This window comes from Magallana gigas, chromosome 3 (genome assembly GCF_963853765.1).
Source record: "Magallana gigas chromosome 3, xbMagGiga1.1, whole genome shotgun sequence".
Taxonomy (NCBI): Eukaryota; Metazoa; Mollusca; class Bivalvia; order Ostreida; family Ostreidae; genus Magallana; species Magallana gigas.
This window is the reverse complement of record NC_088855.1, coordinates 7,563,992-7,589,409: the sequence shown is the minus strand read 5'-3', so window position 1 is coordinate 7,589,409 and position 25,418 is coordinate 7,563,992. Positions and strand designations below refer to the sequence as shown.

General features: G+C 31.9%; 1 protein-coding gene across 1 annotated transcript in view; it reads right to left on the bottom strand.

Annotated features, from left to right (window-relative positions):
• Positions 1-25,418, bottom strand: part of LOC105328460 (zinc finger transcription factor lin-29) — a 136,655-nt gene that overhangs the window by 77,064 nt on the left and 34,173 nt on the right. The window contains exons 3-4 of the mRNA XM_066078314.1: positions 3,517-3,654; positions 3,020-3,147 (exon numbers count right to left, since the gene is read on the bottom strand). Of these exons, the coding sequence (XP_065934386.1) occupies positions 3,020-3,072 (53 nt within the window). The 5' untranslated portion in view covers positions 3,073-3,147; positions 3,517-3,654. The remainder of the gene's footprint in view (positions 1-3,019; positions 3,148-3,516; positions 3,655-25,418) is intronic.

Below are 25,418 nucleotides of genomic sequence, written 5' to 3'. Positions count from 1 at the left end.
CGTCTAAAAATGGCCACGACCATTGATCCCTCTTAAAAGGTGATTATATCAAATTACATTAATGATTAAGATTCAACTTAATTAATGTCTACTTAAATTCGACAGCATCTGTTGCTTTTGTATGCAAATGTTATACTTAATTTCCAGAATATCAAAATACAGAAATGGTTACATTGGTTATATTTTTCTAAAATGACTGAATTTAAACTCTATTGTCATTGGTAAAATTCATGATTGTATTATGAGTACTGTAAATTCCTTATGTTATGCAAGTACTTAATTCCGCGCTCCCGCTGTTTTGTATCAAACACCGAGAATATGAAATTGTGAATGCGGAACATATATCAATATTTCTTATAGTTCCCAACTCTCAGAAAATAATGGCGAGGTTTTAAAATCTGCGAGGCCTGCTTTTCGTGATTTTATGCATATATATAAATTCTTCACGTTTAATTAGGAATTTACAGTTTAAGAGAGAAAATACAAAAAATTCCTCTAGAAAATGAGTAATTTTATTTTCCTTATTACTTGAATTATTTTGTGCATTTTTTTTGGGGGGGGGGGGGGGGTTGTAAGATTTTGTTGATGTGTGATTTGAAATAGTTTAATAAGAATTTGATTTGATTTTTTTGCTTTCAAAACATGTAACTATGAAAAGTTTCATTAGGGGTTTTATAAAGTTGATAAACATTATTGACAAAATAAACAAAACTTAATCATTGATGAATATTTCTGATTTTCCAGTAAATCAAAATAAGATCGTGATAACTTTACAATAATCAAAAATAAATTTGTACTATTTCAAAATAAGCCATTAATCAGCCAATCAGAAAAAAAAATCCAAGGAAAACTAAATGTTTACAGTCATATAGGAATCGTGATTAGAATAAAACTGAGAAATATTAAATACTTAAAAAATATATTTAGATAAAAAGTTACCTTGCATGTTTATAGGTCAATGAGAGGTGTTAATTATGAAATAATTCCTTTTCCAATATTAAAAGGTTATTTCGACACCAAAATAAAAAGTTTAATTGTTGTTTTTTACCAGGGAGAGTTAAGGGAGAGTTCCTTATTAATTTAAGGAGTGATGTTATTTAGATCAGAGGTATTTGCCTCAATGGAAGTGCATCCTTTTCTTTACAATAAATTAATATTCCTTATTCAACATTTCATAATGATTTTCTTATGACATGATGAACTTTCTCTAACATCTTGGCATGCATTTAATCCAGTCTTATGATACACACGAGAAAAAGACTTTTTCTAATAGTTAATGATGAATATTTCACAAAAATAAAAATAAGATAACTTCAAGTTGAGGGTAAAGATTTATTTTTCTCTTTTTTAATACCAGAAACTCCATTTCAATTAATAGAGGTAACAGGCAAGTTTATCCAGTCCCTTTATTGCTTTGATTTTCCTTTTCATTTATTACAAGCAGCAAATTAAATTTCATTGACAATATGCCTTTTTTTAAAAGTCATGGTGATTTTGTAAAAGATACCGTGAAAAAAAAATGAAAACCAGTGACTCTGTAAATTCTTAAGAAGGTTTTTTTTCCCTACTATCATCATCTATAGAAACACATTCATAAATTAATGTAGCTAATTACTTTAAGAAAAGACTTGGAGGAAGAATAAACGAGTATTAATTCCTTGAGAGGCTTACAATCTCTGAGAAATTAAATCATCAATGCTAGCAGAGTATATAAAGACGTTTCATGCATCAAAGTTTTGAATATTTCATATTTCTTTATGCGGAGAAATACCCGCTTCACGCAATGGCTATACGATCAATCAACCAGCACATTTAAAACTCCATCAACTTTACATTACAATGATGCAGAATTCCAGTACAATTGTAAAAGAGATCCTATTACTCAAATTAATGACAGAAATATTTTATTTACTCAATTCTTTGATCAATCATTGAAAACATTTCACAACAAAATGAAAAAATAAAAAAAAAAACCCAGACAAATCATGACCCAAGTGTGCTGAATGAGACTTTCTTGGCGGAAATTTGAAATGGTACCCAACAAAAATATTCTCAACCTAGAATCCGGTAGGAAGACATTTGGAACCAATTAAACATCTTTTTTGCCCTCATGTTCTTCATTTTCTACTGTGGTGCTGGCCAGTTGAACTACTGCTTGTTCCCATCCAATGCATGTCATGAACTTTAGCTCCTATATTTATATTCACTATCAAGCAGTTGGTTTTGATCTTTGTTCATAAAATTCATATCTTTTTTTTTCAATTAATATTAAGAATGTGGAGTTCTCATAAAAAGTTTGGAAAATTTTTAATAAATTTTCCATTCTTTTTAAAAAATATTACAATATGCATTATTATTTTTTATATAGACAATTTTCTAGGCATTCGGCTAGCTTTGAAAGTTAAATCTTAATTTTTTTTTAACTTTCTCCACAGTGAATAAGTTCTATGTGTGTCATACCAGATACAAGCTGCAAAGTCTCATGTAATTTAAAGAAGAAAAAATCAAAATCCAGGAAAAACAGAAAATTTTAAAAAAAGATTAGAGCAGCTGCTGATTTCATCAAATAATATCTCGTCAAATGCAAGAAGTTAAATGCATCTTTATTTACAAACACAAGTCGTGTTTAACCGAGCTTGCCAGTTAGTTTATTTCCCAACTGCAACAGACTCAGATTAGGTGTCAAGACATTTTCCACTTTTTAGCATACATTTGATATGTCAGGGGAAATTTGGAGGAAAAAATTCCTCTGCTTAATCTTTCAACAATATTCAGTGAAAAAAAAAAAAAAAGTTGAAGAAACTTTGAGTTGTATTACCCTAAAATCATTTATAACTAATAAGTTTACCTGTGTTTCTTAAGATTATAACTTTTTATAAAAAATATGACTTATATATTTAATATATTTATGCATTTGGTAGACTTTAAATATTTAGAGGAACATTTAGTTATCTAATATTTTGTTGCTTTTTTATGCATGTAAAAAAAATGATTGAAAAAAAGAGACATGCTTGCTTACCTCAGCCATCGCGATTGGGGAGCAGTCCACGATCCAAATGTATCATTATACATGCTGATGATGCAGATCCAAACTTCAAGCGTGGTAACAAGTTTTTTTTTTAAATGCTATACCCTATGAGCTTTGTCCTTAAAAATAAATAAAAAAGAATCCACGCGTAACTGAGGTCTCACTCAAACATAATACTGGCAATTGTATACGTAATGATAACTACAGTCAATTCTTATATACATCTACATGACTGTCTATTTATAGTTCAAAGGTTCATCGTAGAGAGTAGAGCTGCCGAAATAATGTGCTACTGTCTGATGTATGAAAACAGAGCATCCATGTATACATAGGTAATATATCCCAAAGTACAGGGTGTGTGGAAATTTGTGACCCAATCAGAAGAGCTGTATATACAGGCTGTGCCTTCTGACTACCTGTCAATTATCAGATATGTTATGCGATACCTGTGAAACTTAAGATCACTAATTTAGTTAGCAAACTCTCACCTCTGGATACAAGCCCAAGATCTGTGATACCTGTCATAACGAGAGACCAGTGTCTCAGGTAACAAGCCACAGCAGCCTGAAATCGTGGCCCGGAATATTTGTTCCACCAACTCTCCGACAGACCATCATCACTGGAGCCTTAAGAAAAACGCATCAAAGATTTAATTGTCTGTAGAAAGGGAAATATTATGTCATGATTGAATGTAAATGGGAGAGGTAGAATGTTGCTATTTAAAAATCAAACACCACCAAAACTGATGTGAGAGACAATTATTTTATCACACCTGGAGGATGTGTTAATTCACTTGGATTTCTTTTTCTTTTCTTAATATTTCTTAACATATGAAGGTTACAAAAAAATCCCACAGATTATTGTTTTTTTCTGAAATTGAAGGAAATTGAACTAAATAATTTTTTTGTTTATTTCATACATCATGATACATCATTTTTAGATCACTAAGTAGCTGGGCTGACCAGTTGTTACATCAGGATATTGGACCAATATAATGCATTCAATATTCAAAAAATCAAAATTGAATAAAATCAAGCCCATTATCTATGAAAAACATCATCATAATTATTACAAACTATCAGAAGAAAATGTTTGAACAAAGAAAAGAGGCTCATGGGCCATATTGCTCACCTGAACAACAATAATCAAAACTAGACAATACTGAGATGGTGTCCATCTCAAAAAGCCCTGCTTGAATAATGGGCAATAGGATGAAAAGAATTCTAAAGAAATTTGCTTTGACCTTGACCTATAACTTAGAAATTTTCCAGCTGGTATTGAATTTCTAATGAAATCTCATAATCCCTTACATACAGGCATTTTTCTTCAATCCGAGCAAGATTAAGCAAATGGGAAATTATCTACAGTCTAAAACTAATTATAAAGAGATCTGCTATGATTTTTCATATTTACTTGGTTCAAGGTCACTGCAAGCTATTATCCAAAAAGATCTGTTAAAGTAAAGTATTAGACAAATAGGGCTAAGCGGGGAGTGTATCTATATATATATTGAGCTCCACATCATTTCAGGGGGAACAGGGCATTGCAGTTTAAAATTATTTGTCAATGATTTTTTTTCCCTTTTTTAAACACATTAATATCAGGATGTCCTCTACAGCATATATCATTTTCATAACTATTTTCTTCTCTGCAAGGGAGATATTTTGATAGGAAGAATTACATATCCCCCCTTTTTTGTCATTATGAATTTTTTTTGACAATTTCAATTTTCTGCAATAATTATTTTATTTAATGGAATTAATTTGCAAATTATATTCATTAATTTCAAAAATGAAAGTAAATTTCATAATCATTTACATCATTGGCTTTTTTACATAGCAATATCATATTTTATCAAAATATTGCTAAAATCAGCACTTCAAATTTTGGAGTTTTTCTTCTAAATTTGAACAAAATGTGATTGCATATCAAAAAATCTCAATGAATACTTTAAAAAAATAAGATTTATCAACCTAAGCATCTGCTTTAAAACTTTCATGGCCTCTTTCTTGCCATTCAAGGGAGATACTACAATAGGAAACACACCATCCCTGATTCTGGAATTATGACTTTTTTTGACAATTATATCTGTTTTGAACCATCAAAAAAGTAACATTAATGAATTCAATATTTATTTGTTTTATACGATATAAGATGGTTTGGGGCAGTTTACACTTTATAAACCACGAAAACCATCGGGATTGGTACTTTTTGATAAATTGTGAAATTTTAACACCGTGGAATTAAAACGACTTACAGCATTAGTGAACAAAATGTACATAGGTCTATATTTGATATGCAAAAATATTGCGACTTTATTTATAGAGATATCAAAGTCATAATACAGTTGTACCAGCCTCGACGTCGGGGGCATATTTTAATATGAGACAAAATAAAGCGGTACCCCTTTATGTCAAATTTATTTTCAAAACAAATTTGAACATCATTTTCTCACTGAAATATGGCTTAGGGTGGTATGAGACACCTCCATGTTGTGACGTACCATAAAGTCGCATGTATAACATGCCCTTTTTTCAGCCAAAATTTGGTCAAAAGTGGGGGGTGCGTGTTGTACATAGGACCAAAATTTTACCCCATTTTTTCAAGCCATGATTCTTGATACCACGGGAGTAGTGACTGCCGATATAGCGTGTTATGCAAATTGAATGAGTGTATACTGCCGATATAGTGTGGTATGCAAGTTGTATGAGTGTATACTATATTTACTGCGTCAGAAATACCTTATTCTTAGTTTTATTTCCATGTATTGAAATATTTATCCTTTCTCAACAATATTCCTTAATGCATCAAACAAGTTTTAAAATCGCCAGTGTATTCGCCATTATGTAAGCAGCCACCTGTTGACTCGGTGCGTGGTCAATGTTTGTTTAACGATTTCCGGTGTCAGAAGCATGCACCTGTCTCGTGTCGGACTTCACAGGGTGTTTTCAAGTCCATGAAGATTAGCAATAATTATGATTTTATTTAATTTGATTACTTTGTTTCCAGTTATGCAGTTAAACATTATTGTTTTACATAGACACTGCTAAAAATACACCGATCATTTGTACGACTTGATAATGACGATATACGACATACATACATTTCTTCACAATGTTTATTTAACAACAATCAACAGTTTAACTATAATTAATCAATTAAATCATTTCTCTTGATGTTGGTTTGGTTTATATCTGCAAACATTATTACTTTTAAGCACAAAGCTCGGTTGCCGTTCTTCTCTACATATGATGATTGATCTTCAACTTCTCCGCTGTTGTGTAACTAAGAAACTCTTACTGTACGAAGTGTCAGATGATAGGCCCCCTTTTGATACCACTTTTGTAAATCATACCGTTTTTTATAGTAAAATTTTAAGAACTTTGACTCTAATTACAGTAATTGCACTTGGGTTATAAAATTATCATTAAACATCGATAGTTATTTGGAAAAATGGCGGCTGTCGATTTTCATCGTCTGAGCTGTGTTCCGATCACAAAATTACAGAAATTGTGTATGGATTTTAATATTACCATGAAACATCGATAGTTTGGGGGTAAATGGCGGCCGTTGATTTCGCCATTTTTTGGGTGCGTGTTATACATAGGACCTGCTGTTTTTCCGCCATTTTTTGGTCAACTTTGGGGGGTGCATATTATACACGAGTGCGTATTATACACGATACTTTACGGTACAATTCATCAAAATAAACAATAAAATCAAGTGTTAATTTATATTTTCTTTTCCAAAGTTGTCACCTAACAGCATAGCGCAGTGAGTTAGAGGGTTCACGGTTCACTACAAATCTGTAAATGATGAGTTAAAATCTTGCTGGGGATTTTAAAATATTTAATATATATACTGTAAGTTCCTCATATTACACGAGTTATTAATTCCGCGATCCTGTTGGTTTGTATCAAATCGTGAGAAAATAAAATTGCAAATGTGGAACTTTCTCTTTAATTCTTACGGTTCTCAATGGCGAGATTTTAAAAATCCGCAAATAGTGCTTCTCGCGATTTTACGAGGAAATTAATTCCTCGCGTTTAATTAGGAAATTTCAGTATATATAGATATAGATATATACACACACACACACACAATATATATATATGTCATTCTAATAATAATATATCAGACCTACACTTGACATGTTATGTCCTGGATGTTAATATAAATTAATAATAAAATTGAGCAAATACCATTAGCTACACACCTTTTCTTGTTGACCTGAATGGGATTTGCAGACATTGTTTTTAGCACTTTCAGTTCAAAACAAGCCGGTTGACGACCATTGATTAATCATATTGATAATAAAGTTGGTTAAACTGTGAAGTTTTACTAGAAATACGTGCTTGATTCATAAAATATTCTTTAAAATAATATACCACGCAACAAGTCATCATGTGCCTAATAATGTTACAACAAATACACAAGCAAGAACTTTTTTGATGCATGGAACAGTGGATAGATATTCTAATACATGGAAATAAAATTAGAATAAAGTATTTTAAAAAGTAAGTTAAGTGTATACTTTTACAACTCACATAAAATGTAATATTGGCTTTCTTGTACCCCTGGGGTATCGAGAAACACGCTATGACAATATATGAATTTTGTTCATATTTATAATACACATCTCCCACCTTGGATCAAAGATTTAAATCAATGTTAAGCTTACATCTATATGGCCCTGTGATATCTCGCAATTTTAAGCATAATGAAATGAAATAAAACTGTTGTAATGTTTTAGTATAGTATTGATACTATTCCAGCATGCCAAGATTTACCGGCCAAAATGTTTGCTTTTTTCCCTCTTTAACTCATTTTACAACTGTTGAATGAATGTTTTAATAGTAAGCATTAGTACATCAGGGAATTTTGACAAGAAATATTGTAAATTCCTTATTTTACGCAAGTACCTAATTCCGCGACTAAACCGTTTTGCATCAAATCACAAGAGTATGAAATCGCAAACACCAAATTTTTATCATAGTTCTATTTAGTTTACATCTGTCCATAAAATAAAAGCGAATTTTGAAATCCGCAAGATGTACTTCTCGCGATTTTACGCGAATATAAATTTCTCACAATTAATTAGGAATCTTCAGTATTCTTCAATCACATTCAGTTAACATTTAAATCCATAGTCTCTTATTTTTGTTGTCATAATAAGCTTTTATTCAGTATGTAAGTGTGGTAGAGTCAGGTATATGGCATTCCTACTAGCTCTGGCTAGTGGGTAAACCCTTGAGCTCGAGTGGTAGAGTGCTGGACTGGCGTGCCAGAGGACCCGGGTTCAAACCCCAGCAGAGACAATAAGTGTCTCTGTTACACAAGGTTTTTTAAAAATTGATGACGCCATTGTAAATAATGTCATATGTTGGTTATTGATCATCAAAAAGTGGTAGCTTGAATTCGCTAATTGATGATTTGTATATTTTTAAGGATTGATATGTCATAATGTATTACATATTTTATAGGATTGAAGATTATTTTGATGTCATAATGAACAATTCCCATACTTTTTTTGTCTATAGTAACGAAATTCTTGACAGCCATGACTCTGTTGCGAGCGATTATATAATATAACTATTACGGACTTCATTGTACGGTCAGTATGTGTGGTTATATGGACCCAAGCAAGTTCAGTTGATATCACTTCCCGAGTTTTTGGTCGATATCAATTGACATGGGTCCACATTTACATATGTACTAAAAGCCTTTGAAAAATTGTCACCAGCTCCACAAAATTAAGAAGTTTTGTTTGTTTATATACATGTAAAATTATGTAAAATGGCAACTTGATCTGCACATGAATTTTACAATTCGAGTTCGATTAGCATGTTTGAGAGAAAGTCAGCAGCAAGTAAAGCGTCAACATCAGTAGTACAAAATGTCTGATGAATATTGAGGTACATATAATAAAATTAATGGTTCTACAGACTGAGTTACAAAATCATTTTATTCACAGATCAGTCCAAAATTGAACATATTCATGCATTTGCATAGTTGTACAGTTTTCCTATTCCTAGCAGAAACTCACCACACATGCTTTAAAGTTTAATAATTTATATTGATTTAGTGACATTCATTATTATATAAGCATACCAAAACTATCTGTATACATTAAAAAACGTAGCTGAAGATCTAGTGATCTGTACTCTGCTCTGATGGACAATTCTAGTTGCTTGTCATATGTCAACCCATAGTAGAAGATATGCAGCTATTATTAATGTAAAACAATTTTAAAATAATAAATGTTGGACATCTGTCAGTCTCCTCTGAATTTTGGACTAGTCCTATTCTAAGTAATTAGACTTTGACCCGTGTGTGACATTGCATATGATATCGGACATTTACAAAATAGATACATCGACAAATCATATTGTTGACATTTACATAACCAAGCTTTAAGCCTACGATAATGCTATTAATTTCACTATACTCTGCTTAGTTAGAATAATCTTATTATGGACAGGCCTTCACCACACTTAAACATAGGTAATCATAGATTACTAAGCTCACCGAGACGGAGCATCACCCTTATGAGACATCACCTTCATAAGACCACCTTTATCATTTTATATGAAAATCATACTTTATGATCTTGGATATTCATGGATTCTGTTTTGACAAAATATCGTATATCATCTGATTAATTTTTTTATGATAATTATATGTTAATATGTTAATCAATACAATGATATAAAATTAAATATTGCATCATGTCATATTTCTAATATAATATATATCATATAATAAATAAAATACCGTAATAAACAATAATGAGATTTGATATTGTAACGTAGGATATGACAATGTATTGTGTTATACCTTATTGTATTTGATCACATAATACAATATCATAAAATATAATACAATATAGTATCATATTACAATATCATATTACATAATACATCAAAACACTGAAACATGATATTATATTGTATAATATAAAATGATATTGTATTGAATGACACTGAAACATATTTGATACATTATATGATATCATATCATATAATACAATATAATTTGATTCCAACATTGTATCTCATCAAATGATACAATATTATGTGATATGGTAAAATATTATAAAATACATTATTATATTATACATATTGCATCATATGACACAATAAAATATATTACAGTATCATATAATACAATTTCATGTGATATGATAATAAATCATATAAACCAATATCATATCATACAATATCGTATGATACAATATAATATAATATTACAATATCATATAATACAATTTCATGTGATTAATTCTATATTACTGAAACCAATATCATATTATACAATATTGTATGATACAATATTATAGAATATACAATATTGTATCATAGGATACAATATAATATTTTGCAATATCTTATGTAATTGTATCATGTGATAAAATAATAAATTAAAAATACAATATAATATTATACAATATTGTATCATAATATACAATACTATACATAACAATATCATGATACATAATCATATCATAAAATATTTAAAAAATTGATACAATATCATATCGTATCGTATAACTTTTTATAATATGACATATGATATCATATTGTATCATATCAAACAATATTGTTTCATATCATACAATACTTTATCATAGGAATCATGTTATATCATTTATCAACAAACACATCTATCTACCGAGCTGGTTTGAGTGAGGTAGGAGATTTCTTTAGCATGCTTGATAATGGAGATCAGGCTCTGCTTCTGAAGCAACCTCTGCATTTAATTTATAATAAAGTTAAATCAACTATGCAAGCTATCATCTATAAAACATGTGACCTGTTCCAAAAAACTAAACCTCATCCAGCATCCGAAACCTATGACTCAGATTCAGCATTCAAGCCCATCAGGTGCATTTGTATCATAAGACGCATCATCCATGCAATTTTGGTGAAGTTTGGACCAGTAATAACTAAGATATCATCATCAGAGGGCACTAGCAATTAAAACCTTAACTTCCTCCAGCATCCGCAACCTATGGCTCAGATTCAGCATCCATGCCTGTCAGGTGCATCTGTATCATAAGACACACCATCCATTCAAGTTTGGTGAAGTTAGGACCAGTAATAACTAAGATTTATTTTTTAGCATCCTTGATAATGGAGATCAAGCTCTGCATCTGAAGCTACCTCTGCGATTCATTCATATTACAGTTAAATCAACTATGCAAGTTTGAAATAGTACTATCATCTATTAAACATGTGACCTGTTCCTAAAAACTTAACTTTATCCAGCATCCGAAACCAGACTATGCATTCAAGCCTGTCAGGTGCATCAGTATCATAAGACACACCATCCATTGAAGTCTGGTGAAGTAAGGACAAGTAATAACTAAGATATCATCATCAGAGGGCACCTGTTTCAAAAACTTTATCTAACCAGCTCTTAAAACCTTAACCTCCTCCAGCATCCGAAAACCTATTGCTCAGATTCAGCATTCAAGCTTGTCAGGTGCATCAGTATCATAAGATGCACCATCCATACAAGTTTGGTGAAGTTAGGACCAGTAGTAACTAAGATATAATCATCAGAGGGCACCTGCAACAAAAACTTAACCAGCTCTAAAAACCTTAACCTCTTCCAGCATCCGAAACCTATTGCTCAGATTCAGCATTCAAGCTTGTCAGGTGCATCAGTATCATAAGACGCACCATCCATACAAGTTTGGTGAAGTTAGGACCAGTAGTAACTAAGATTAATCATCAGAGGGCACCTGCAACAAAAACTTTAACCAGCTCTAAAAACCTTAACCTCTTCCAGCATCCGAAACCTATTGCTCAGATTCAGCATTCAAGCTTGTCAGGTGCATCAGTATCATAAGATGCATCATCCATACAAGTTTGGTGAAGTTAGGACCAGTAGTAACTTAGATATTGCTATCAATGGGCACCCGCAACAAAAACTTTAACCTGCTCCAAAAACCTTAACCTCCTCCAGCATCCGAAACCTATAGCTCAGATTCAGCACTCAAGCCTGTCTGGTGCATCAGTATCATAAGGCACACCATCCATGCAAGTTTGGTGAAGTACAGACCAGCAGTAACTAAGATACTGCTATCAAAGGGCACCTGCAACAAAAACTTTAACCTGGTCCAACAACCTTAACCTCCTCCAGCATCTGAAATTTAGGACCCAGATTCAGCATCCAAGTCTTTCAAGTCCATAAGTAGGTCCAGATGCATCATCCATGAAAGTTTGGTGAAGATAGGACAAGTAATAGCTTAGATACAGGACCTGCAACAAAAACTTTAACCAGATCCGGACGCCGACGCCGACGCCGAGGGTATAGCATAAGCTCTCCTTGACTTCGTCTCGGTGAGCTAAAAATGCCTCCCATATACCCGTAATGTAGCAAAAAAATTGCAGAATCGCTCTGAAACGATTTTGGAGAAAAATTAATGACGCTGCATTGAAAATAACAGTCAAATTTATTCATAACAAACCACTTTAAGGCTGTAAGTCCTTTCATCTAAAAATTTAATTCATATTAATGAAAATTTTAACACTTTTTTACCAACGTTTTTTACTCGCTTCAAATTTACACACCATGTTGACATTGGGAACTCTCAGGTTTTTTCATATTAAATGCTAAGTTAAGAGTTATCTCCTGTATTTTCTTTGATGAACAAAATATATAAAAAATTTTAAATGAAAATTTACATATGTTTGCATTATCGTTTCTGAGTTTATCCATGCAAATGTGATATTGTGGAAACATAAACTAAAGTGCCTCCTGTGATTTAGCATGAATGTAATGCGCATGCGCAAGATTGTAAAATCCAAAAAAATCCAGATGATTTCCGGATTTTTTTAAAGGAATTTTCGTTGATTATTAATTAGCAAAGCTTGATTGAGAAAAAATAAAAACAAATTGGTAATCTTTAAGTACCCATGATGTTTAAAATATATAAAACAAAAGACAGTATTCTTCCAATTTCTCGGTATTAAAGCCCAAAAATTTGAGTCTATTATTTTCATATAATATTATAGATGCTGGAAAAATTGCCCAAAATTTGACTGCTTGTTTGATGTAAATCGGATGACTTAAAATCAATTTCTTGCCCGCTTCAACATTTAACTATGGGCAATCTTCTAACCCTCTACTATTACAAAACCTTTGTTTTTTACCTTTACTTGATTTAAATCCCAATAAAATATCAAGTTGTTGATTTGAACTGCATACAGTAATGATTTACTTAAAATCATACATGTAGCACAATGGGTGTAGCTTTATTCTACTTGCCCACAGGTCCTGAGTTTGAATACCGCAGGGACTTTTGTTTTTATGAATTATATAGAGGAGTTTCAATAGTTGATTTCCCCCCCCCCCCCAAATTTTTTTTTTATTTTCTATCATTTACAAGTCAAACACATGCTAGAATTCTCTATCTTTAAGTAACTTAGAAGTTCAAGCTTTTATGCATAACTTTTTCCAAAGGTGTTGAGGACCCTTTAAAAGTACTGTAGAAGCAGAAATATTCGTTGAGGATTTAATTTCGTTATTTTCGTTGGCAGTATAAATCAACAAATTTAAATCCATGACGAATTTTTAACTCAAGTATTTTAATACAAGAGATAATGATATGCCAAAATTAAATGAAAAACAATGAAATTTTGACCCAACAAATATATGTGCTTCTACAGTAAAGCTGAACTTCAGAATCTTGAACACCGATATCTCGTATACAATGGATATGTCCAAGTGATTTTTAAAGTTTCTCCACCCTTGATGGTTTGATGGTTAAATCCGTGTGATATATTTTAAAATTTGAAGATTAATATGTAAACATTCAAATTGAACTTAAGTATTGGTATGTTGCAAATATTTTGTTGATGCTGTAGGAGCAGCGAGTGAGTAACACAGGTACAATATCAGGGCAATTATAGCGACTACTGCTCTCCAATCAAAGATCACATTTTTTTTACTGATTTAATAATTAAAAGCAATTTTTTAAAGAAATTAATCACAATCATTTATTTTATGTATTTTAACATTTTAAGGCCATTTATACTTACCAGTATGGAAGCTATCACAATTAGAGTGTATTTTGATACAATTTTTCAATCATGAATAGGTACAGTTTAGCAACATAAAACGTCTATAACTTTTAAAATAATGGTTCAAACTCATTGAAAATTGGTACGTTTGTAACTCATTATATCTCCTATCGAAATTTGCAAAGAAGTGTTTACCTTGCCAGGTAAAAAATAATGAATTGTAGTCTCTGTCAACTGTTCCTATGTACGGTTTTATCAGTTTTCATTGAATTCAGCGATTTCAACTCAAACTACTCTCTATCGTTAACATTAGTGTCATTTTAATTTACATAGCTTAAAATGTGTTAAATACAAGTTAAATCAAGAAATATTGGCAAAACCATGCATCACATAACACTAATATTATAACTGATAACTGTAAAATATTCCGGAATGCTCACTATGATGTCACGCGACAATCGAAAGACATTAAGTTCCAAACATTTAAATTTTTAAGTATTTCATCCAATAAGATCAATCAAATATTTCTTAGCATGAAAAAATATGCCACATATACCTTTAAGTATTTCACCCTTGATATCTCAAAGTTTTTAAGCAGTCCCATCTAGTTCGAGATAACAAGGTTTGACTGTATACGTCTTGCCATCATTATAGTGAGTTACTTTATAAAAGGAGGCTGGGTGGTCAACAAAATAAGGCCTAAAGAAAAAGATGCGTGTTTAGGGTAACCCTAATCTACAAAAATGCCCCGATCCTACCATTTTTAGATGTCTGTTTTTATCCGATTGTGAAATTTATATTATTTCTATTAAAAAATCTGTTTTCAAATATGGCACAAACAAACATTCTTAGGATTCATGCAGAAAAAAATATGATAAAATAAAAAAAAATCCCTACCTACCTAACCTAATTTTTTCATCAGTGTTTCCCTAAACACACATTTTTTTTATAGGCCTAACCATCAGGTCCTTCTTAACTGTTGATAGATGTTTGTTTGGTTATAAACTATTATTCTGTAAAAAAAAAAAAAAACCCCATAAATTTAAGCTTTGGAATTTGAATATTTTTCTCTTTACTAAACAGAGCTCTCCTTCTTCAGGAGATTGCTATGAGTTTAAAAATGGCCATGACACTCCAGCCCCCTTAAAAAAAACATAATGAAAATAACAAAGTGTAATTTCAGAAACAACTTCTAAACTATAGAATAATTTATGAGAGATTTAAAGTCAAAGGGTAATAACTCTTCGGAAAGTAGGTTAAATTATAATGCTTTTAAAAGAAAACTTGATTTTCTCACATGTAAACTAATTCTTTCCCCTGATTCATACATGCCAACCTTCCTGTTCTAGTCGGGATTCTCCTGATTTGATGCATCAATTCCAATTTGCCGATCGGGATATGAAAATTTTACAGAAATCCTGATTTCATAAATATTACAACAAGATACCCCGATTTCCAACATGAATTTTATATTTTGCACTGCTTCTTTGTGGCCAGCCAATCAGAAATTGGGATTGAATGTTTAACCGATGGCACATGTCCTGATCAGAATGTGTGAATATTCTAGTTTACCTTTGTTGGGGTACATGTTAATTGATTGGAGTAAACTAGAGGCATTCTCTGATATCTATTAATCGGGATGCATCATATACACAGAGAACAACCTAGGTGATTGAAGTTAACTGTTTCGGATAAAGAACTAATGCAGCAACTGACACCTTGGGGTCATGATTTTTACAACTTTGAATCTACACAACTAGAGGATATTGTTTCCATATAAGTTTCAGCTTTCCTGGCCAAATGGTTCCTATGAAGATTTTTAAAAATTTCTAAAATGTTTTTAATAATTCCTCATTATTTCCCCTTGAAAAAAAGGTGTGGTTCCTAATTTTCACCATTTTGAATCCTTTTTCCTATGGGTGCTTTGTGCCAAGTTTGGTTGAGATTGTCCCAGTGGTTCAGAAGAAATTGAAAATGTGAAAAGTTGATATACAGATGGGGAGACAGCTGAACAGACAGATGACAGAAGATCAGAAAAGCTTACTTTCAGCTCATGTGAGCTAAAATAGTTGTTATAAATTTTGCAAAATGTAGTATTTGTTAAAGCTAATTGCTCCTGGCTCATTATTTATTTCTTTCATATTACTTAGTGAAAGTATGACCGTTAATTAAGGTCAGACGACTCGAGAATCTTTTTTGTATCTCCTCGTAATAGTGAGTTCCAATAAAAAAATTTAATTTTATAATTATTTTTAAAAAGATTAAAACTTAATTAGATATGGTTATGTGTCTAGATGGCCAAGTGGTTAGAACCGTGGCCGCCCACTGCCAGAAGCGTATATGTTCTTGAGGTCGTGAGTTCAAATCCCCTGTCCGGCCGAGATAGAGTTCCTATATACGAGGGTCAATCAAAAAATACGAAGACGATGCGGCTGTCTATCATATATTTTTCATGAAAGTCATACTTAACAGATTAATCTATGCACCAACACTTATGTTATTGATATGCGAAGTTTTAGTCCATTTGATGAAACGGTATTTTTGTTACCCCTTTTTAAAAACAACATGTTTTGTCAACACGGCGCATGGTAACGTTCAAAACATGACGTCAAAATTAAACACGCACAGTTTATAGATATATCCCATTCTATATCACGCTTAGTCTCTTGTACCTTTCTTTTTACAATTTAAAATGCCTCTGAACCACTTAACATCTTATTTGCACACATTTGCTCGAGAATCATAAGTTAGTTCTTCAATATTTTCATTTTCTAACCGTGTATATCTTAGTTTACAGTAAGGATAACCCTGAACGTCGGTTGACGTTACTTCTTTTATGACCAAATATTTACAGATATTCTACTCTCTTTCGGACTGTTTTATATTCAAAATACAATGACCACCACCCCCACAAATTTTATTACAGTTAAACACAAACTTGCAAATAATTGTTGACTTATTTTTTGCACCATTGAGCATTTTCACAGCTTGTATCAGCTTTTTCCTGAGTTAAATCTATTTTATTTGTACTTCCCGTTGCGCCGTGACGTCAGGCGACGTCGATGTTTTTAGTCAATTCTCAAGAGGACTATCTGACTTTAGTTACTAATATCTGTTCGACAAAACAATATATCCCGTCATTATTTGGTACATAGAATACCATGACTATACTAAATTTGAAGTTTCAATATAATTTGGTTTTAAGCCAAATTTATAGAGATAATACTTTCAACATTATATGGTTTATTGTTGACATAACACAAATTTTGACCATGCGCTGTGACCTCATTTTTGCAGGATTAAATTCTAAATAATTCTTAGAAATAAAGGAATTTATTAACTTTTTTTCTTGCAAATTGTCTGAAACAATTGCTTAATTATGTCTACCAAATTTAGTAATGATATGACGTTAAGTAACATAGCTATGACAAAAGTCTTCGTATTTTTTGATTGACCCTCGTAGTGAATTTTGCTGTGCTGTATATGTATTTATTTTTATATCAGCAATTCAAGTGTATTTCCAAGAAGATTATTTAGGAATTTGCATACTCTAGTATTTTGCAGAAATGCCTGGTAAGGTACCCTAATTTTTTGCAAGAAAGCTTGTCAAAATAGTAGTAAACCATCAACAAATTCCTGGAAAAAGTTATAAAAAATTGAGGAACGTGTCGTCTGACCTTAAGGAAGTCATCGTATTGAGTTTTTACATGTACTTTCAGAATATCGTAGAAAATTAAAAGAGTATTAATTAGGATTATTTTTAAAAAAAATTCTCCCTTGGGAAAAAATATAAATCACTGAAATTTTCCCATAAAATAAACCAGGATGTCTTTTTTTATTGTAAAATTTTGAAGTTAATGACATTATTTTTCATTCCTGGTTAGCTAACAAACTTGCCTACATCCAATGACCCAGAGCAACCACAAACTCATCACAACCTCATTTTAACGTTTCTCCTTGGTCCTATGTTATAAAGTTTAACACCTTACAAATGAATGAAAACATAAATTCTTCTTTTTTCATCTTTAATTTATATTTTAAAACGGCAACAGTTATATATTCTTTCCATTCTTGATTTTTTGTTTTAAGGTAAGGTTTGCGGCTTGCATTTTTTAGAGGTTGTACCAAAGTTACATACCATTTTGTTCACAATACTAAAGTCTTTTTTCTCATGAAATTCAAATGAATTTTGCCCCTCCCGTTTTATAACTACAAAAGGTCAAAGTTCATGATTTCCAATTTTCATTTTGATGAAATGTAAACAATTTCGTGAAAATATGCACATTTTATATGTGACTATTATGGGGGTTATTTATGCTTAAAATGTTCGAAAATAATATCACTATAAATATCATGATTTACTTTTATTAATTTCTGATGAACTATCTAAAAATAGAATAAAATGCAAGGAAAGTCTTAATTTTGGACTACTATTATGTAAACGAAAACATCTTACTTGAAACCTTTCCAAGTCCACCGATTTCAGGAAAAGCGTATCTTAGAATGTGTAATCTGATGTTTCTAAAACACAATTCAAAACCATATGATGCAGATTTCGTTTTCGTGGAAATTGATAAAATGCTTGTGTCCTCTTATTTTTTCATTGAAACTAAAAAACCCCGCGAAATAAAAAACTGAAATTAATTATGACGTCATATAAATTTTGACGTCATAACTGAAATGAAGGGTAGTTGGTGTTACGTCACAATGAAAATGTGTGAGTTATCTCCCTGTAACCGCAAACCTTACCTTAATTCTACAAAACAATCCGAAAATAAACCCCGATTAACTGAACCTCTTGACCCTTTTCCATTGTATAGTTTTTATTTAAGCAGTTTCTTGGCCAAAAAAGGTCTTCTTTCAAGAAACACACCAATTTTATGTACATTCGCTTCACCATCTTGACGTCAAAATTCAATAAACTGTCTCAGATTTCAATTGCTTGGTTAATATTTTGGCACTTCCTTCATATTTCAACTCCAACACTAGTAAAACTTTCACAAAATTTAGTCACAATAAAAAGTAAAATGAACATACATAATTTGATTTCTTTTATCAAGAATTGTAGCTCTACCAACACCTAAAATGAAGATGTTCAAGTCTTCTGAAATCTTGAGTTTTTGCCTGCGCCGGGTACCCTGACCATCGACTTGATTATGTACCATCATAAACAATTTATAAATTATTTTGTAATATTACTTGGCTTAATTATTAAATATTTATGCCAATTTTCACTAAAATTTGTCCTTTAAAAAAGAAATATTTGTGTTATCTCAAAAATTTCTAACAACCTTCGTATATACTGGTATTGGTACACATGTCCCTGCTTGCCAGCCATTAATACTAAACAATGAAAACATACTGTCATAGTCCATTTGTTGGAAACAAAAACATATTGAGTTTATCAATATGCTCCCCTTAATTTGTACATGTGTAACAAGTGATTCCATAAAAATTTAAAATCTTTCTAAAGATGATGAGATTTGAAATTTAGTTTATTACAAACTAGTTTAAATATAAAAGTTATATGATTTAACTACTTGGTACAAAGTATTATTGATAGCTTAAAGATATCTCATCTAGAGATTGTGAGGTTGGCCTTGGACTGCGTTATGTGACTCCCTCTCTTATGCAACTTTTTTTATAAGTCCCTTGGATGGTCACATAAGACAGTCTAGACTATATTCCTATGCAAAACTTGATCCCCCCATTGTGGCCCCACCCTACCCCCTGGACCATGATTTAAAGTTCAATGTTTGAACTAACTTGAATTTTCACTACCCAAGGATGCTTTCACACAGATATAATCAGAGCTTTTCTGGCCTAATAGTTTTTGAGAAAAAGATTTTTTAAGATTTTCTCTACATATTCCTATGTCAAAATTCATCCCCCCCCCCCCCCCAATGATTTCTACCCCGAGACCATGATTTGAACAAATTTGAATCTACACTATTTAAGGATGCTTCGATACAAATTTAAGCTTTTCTGGCCTAATAGTATTTGAGAGGATTTTTGAATAATGCCAACAAGTTTTCAATAATTCTTAACTATCTCCCCTTTAAGGGGTGTGTATCCCTTCTTTTGTACAAACTTGAATCCCCTTCACGTAGTGATGCTTTGTGCCAAGTTTGGTTGAAATCTGCCCAGTGGGTCAGGAGAAGAAGATGAAACTGTAAAAAAGTTTATGACAACAATGACTGACAACGGTGAAATCTAGATCAGAAAACTCACTTGAGCCTTTGGCTCAGGTGAGCTTAACTCGGACATAAACCCATCGTTTGTTTAGTGGGTCATCTCAAAGATTGTGTTTTTTAACAAATGACCCTGTGGGACTTTAAATGTTTCAATTTTTGACATTTTTAACATTTATTTTTTAAACTTCTGCCCTAGGGATTTTTTGTTCTGTTCCACATTTGAAAGTTATTACTAAAAGGCATCAAATGATCGAATAAAAAAACCATTTACCTACCGTATATAATCGCCTATAAGTCAGATTTTTGAGAGTAGAAAACTGAGTGAAAAGTGGGGAGCCTGACTTATAAGTGAGGCAAAGGCCACATAAAATTAATATTTAGATTCTCATCCTGATTTGCAAAAAATATGGAGCGGGTGGGCGAATTTTATTTATCTTTTTTATTTTTTTTTTAATCACCTTTTTCACCGCTCATGCTCTAGAAATAACAACTGCTCTTTTCTTTTAAATTGTTAATGCTAGTATGATAATAATATAATAATGCAAACCCAATTTTAATCTTTTAATTCCATTTTTTTTCAACTTAACTGTTAATGCACGAATACATTCGTATCCTTATGATAACAATCATGACTGGAATCACCCAAATGGTAATCCACATGTTTAGGCAGTCATTAAAATGTTTTGAATTTTTTGTATACGGATCCCGATTTTTTTCACCGAAATTTTTTTTCAATTTTTTTTTTCAAAATAAAAAGCCTCGGGGCGGGCCATTTTCAGAGGGGTGGGTGGGGATGAGAATCTAAAAATTAATTTTATGTGGCCAAAGTAAGAAAATTTTACACAAGAGATTTTGTAAGTAATGTTTTCTTTTTAAAATAATTAACAGATAAATAGAAAACAAAGTTCATTTGATTTCTATTCCTAGACATTATTTAAGAAACCTACCAGTGGGGTGATAATTGCTGTAGGTGTCATGTCATCTACAACAACACAAACCAATGGTGTGTTCTCATTTCGCCTTAACTGTGAAATACTAGTATAAAAGTAGTAACTTACAGGCGAAATGGGAATTTCCTAATTATTTATTCAAACAATATTTTATTCAATATAATATATATTCAATACGATTGGGCGGCAGACAGCTTATTTTAGTCCTCTCCCTACATCAAGGTCAAAATGAACAAATTGAAATATTTAAATGTTAAAAATTGATAACACAAGACAGACTATAGAAAGATACAAATAAAAAGAGGCCCATGGGGCCACACCGCTCACCTGAGCAACAATTACTTTATATGGATGTTCAAAGGACATTGTACCATATGGCCCCTCGGTAGAATAACAAGAAATAAATATTGTAAAGCATTCGAATTTAACACTTATTTTTGCTTACACTCAATCTTTGACGTTGTACCTTTATGGAATACCATTTTACCAAAATAAAAAACATTAAAATCCTATGCAAGATATAAAACTAAATTTTTGTTAGGGTACACTATTAACCTCCAATTCCCTATATTTTCGTCCTGCCCCCTCCTTCCCCCAACTTTATAAAATGATCAAAATATTTAAGAGCAGATAGATACATTTTCTTCCTTAACTACTTATTAAGGTCTTCCGTTTCCAACGGAAGACCTTATAGTGATTGTAATGTTTTTAAGGTCTTCCGTTTCCAACGGAAGACCTTATAGTGATTGTAAGGTTTTTTATTATTATTATTTTTTTTTCCCCCTTTTTTTGTCCACATGATTTCTCAGAGATGGCTGGATAGATTTTCTTGAAATTTTCAGGACTAATAGAAAGTGTTAATATCTCGAGGCGTTTTTTTCATTTTCTCAAAAATCATTTCCGGTCGTCCGTTTCCTGTCCCGCGTTGAAAAAGCTTGTACATTCGAGATCTCAAAAACGGTAGAGACTTTAACATTCAAACTTTGTGGGATGATAGACCTATAGTTGTAGATGTGTTTAAACTATTTTGTTTTGTTCGTCGTAACTTCCGGTCGTCACCGGAAGTACTTCAAAATTAACAACTTTTACGCATTAAATTCCTTTTCAATAGAATAAATATTTAAGCATAAATCTACACAAAAGTAATCTTTGCGATGTTATATCAACAACAAAATTCCACTTCCGGTGAGATATCTCAAATATCTCGGGTAGCTTTTTTGAAACACATTTTGTACAAACGAGATATCAGTGACTATAAGAGATCAAAGCACAAGACTATTATGGATGATAGACATTTGATTGAGGATGTGTTTAACCGGTTTCATTTTGTCTTCCGTCACTTCCGGTCCACACAGGAAGAGTTCAAACAAAACGAACTGTTTATCAGTTTAACGTTTTGTCTTTGATATCTGTAGTGTGCTCGATGAACAATAAAATGCAAAGGGCAAGTATACAAAAAATAACTAATAAAATTTACATTAAGCACTTCCGTTTGTCCGTTTCCTGTCCCGAGACAAAAAACCTTATTTCGATGAGATCTCAAAAACGGTGACAAGTTGAACGATAAAACTTTGTGGGATGATTGACCTATGTATGTGCATGTGTTTACACTATTCTGTTTTGTTCGGCGTAACTTCCGGTCGTCACCAGAAGCTCTTCAAAAATAACTATTTTTACGCATTAAATTCTTTTGCCATAGAATAGATATAGAAGTATAAATCTATACATACGTTATCAATGCAATGTTATATCAACAAAAAAATTCTACTTCCGGTGAGATATCTCAAATATCTCGGGTAGCTTTTTTGAAACACACTTTGTACAAACGAGTTCTCAGAAACCATAAGTGATCAAAGCGCAAAACGTTCATGGATGATAGACATTTTATTGAAGATATGTTTAACCGGTTTCATTTTGTCTTCCGTCACTTCCGGTCCACACAAGAGGAGTTCAAACAAATCGAACTTTTTATCAGTTGAACTGTTTTTCTTTGATATTTGTAGTGAGCTCGATGAACAATAATGTACAAAAGACAAGTATACAAGAAATATTTAAAACAATTTACATTGAACACTTCCGTTTGTCCGTTTCCTGTCCCGAGACAAAAAACCTTATTTCGACGAGATCTCATAAACGATGTCGACTTGAACAATCAAACTTTGTGGGATGATAGACCTATATATGTACATTTTTTGAAACTATTTTATTTTGTTCGGCGTAACTTCCGGTTGTCACCGGAAGCACTACAAATAATGTTTTTTCTTTATTTATTTCTTTTACATGGAATGAATATATCAGTATACAATCTTAGATGTGTCATCTTTATAATGTTAAATTTTCAAATAACTGTTCCTTCCGGTGAGATATCTCAAATATCTCTATGTAGCTTTCCCTTTTAAAAATTTGATGCCCGCAAGATTTTTGTCACTGTAAGTGAATGAGACACAAAACTTTCATGAATGATAGAAATTTGATTGATGATATGTTGAGTGGGCTTTATTTTGTCAACTGCCACTTCCGGTTTTCACCGGAAGGATTCAAATAAATCATATTTTTAACAACCAAACTTGTAACCTGTTTTGTTAGTTCGGCATTACTTCCGGTCGTCACAGAGAGTACTTCAAAAATTGATTTCTTTTTCAATCTCGTTGTTCTACGTGGAAGTTACGTCTGGATATATCATTTACAATACTTATCATATTAACTATTTTCTTTATGTAAGAGAAGCAATGTCTACGGTTAAATTGATTCATGTATATCAAAACGGAAGACCTTTTTGTTGCTTTTGCAACAAGAGTCTAGTTTATTATTAAGGTCTTCCGTTTCCAACGGAAGACCTTCTTGTTATTGCTTTGTTTCTGTTTCCCTTATTATTATTCTTTTTTTTTCTTACGCATTTTTGTGCATCCGAGTTCTCGGGAACGGCTTGGCTGATTTTAATGAAACTTTGAGAACTAACAGATATTGATCTGAGCCTTATTGGAAATTTTTTACATTGATGACGTCATTTCCGTTTTAGAGATATTGACGTTTTTACGATTTTTAGAGGGTCGGCTTGTCCGGTGTTTTTCTCCTAAACGAAAACAGATATTTGCTTCAAATTTTCAGGGTTTGTAGACCTATGTTTGTGGATATGACAGAAGCATTTTCATTGTTCTGTGACGAAAAACACCGAAGCACGTCTGCGCTTAAAAATTGAGATAAAAAGCGTCATGATTTTTTTGTGGTTTTCTTTGAATATCTTTTTTCTTAAAAGTATTTTGTAAAGACTTATAGAACAAACAAACTTTAAAAAGTCAAGAACTTTCATTTGACATTAGTGAAAAGGGGCTGGCCCTTTAAATTAAGGACCGAAAGGGCTGTAAAGTATTCTAATAATATCTTTTAAATGTGATGTATTTTGTTATACTTTATAGAAGCAATTATGTTCATCGTAACGTTATGTACCTATACATGACAGTTGTTTACTCCTTTGTTACGTATTTAGGGATTTTAAGGGGCCAGCAGTCTGAAATTTTGATCTTATATATCTGAAAATGGAGAGAAATTTTGAAAAGCAATGTTGAACAGAAGATGCTCCAAATAATGTCGTTAACAATTTGCAACCATAACTTTTTTTGTTATCCGGTCCCTAAAAGGAGTTATAGGGTCGGCCCTTAAAACGATATCTTCGAGACATCTCGAGAACGGTATATAATTTCTACATACTTGTTGAACAAAATGTGTTTAAAATGACAAGAGCTTTCTTTTTATATCATGAAAAAGGGACTGGCTATTCAAATTAGGAGCCGATAGAGTTCTAAAGTCTTTTAATCATAACATTTAATTGTGAAATATTTTGTTATACATTACGGAAGCAATTATGTTAATCGAAATGTTATGTACCTAAGCATGAAAAGTGTTTACTCCTATGTTATGTAATAAGGGATTTTAAGGGGTCAAAAGTCCGAACTTATCATCAACGTCCCAAAATTAAAAAAAAAGCAATTTTAAGGAGCAATATTGAACAAAATACGCTAAAAAATGTGATTAACAATCTGCAACCAAAACTTGTTTGTTATCAGTTCCCACGATCTCTTCCAGATAAATCAAGAACGGTTACAAATAACTTTTTACACAAAATGTATCGAAATCAAAAGGCCTCTTATTTGATATGAAATAAAATGTGGCTGGTCCCTAAATTGGGGATGCAACGGGGTGTATAATCCTTCATCCA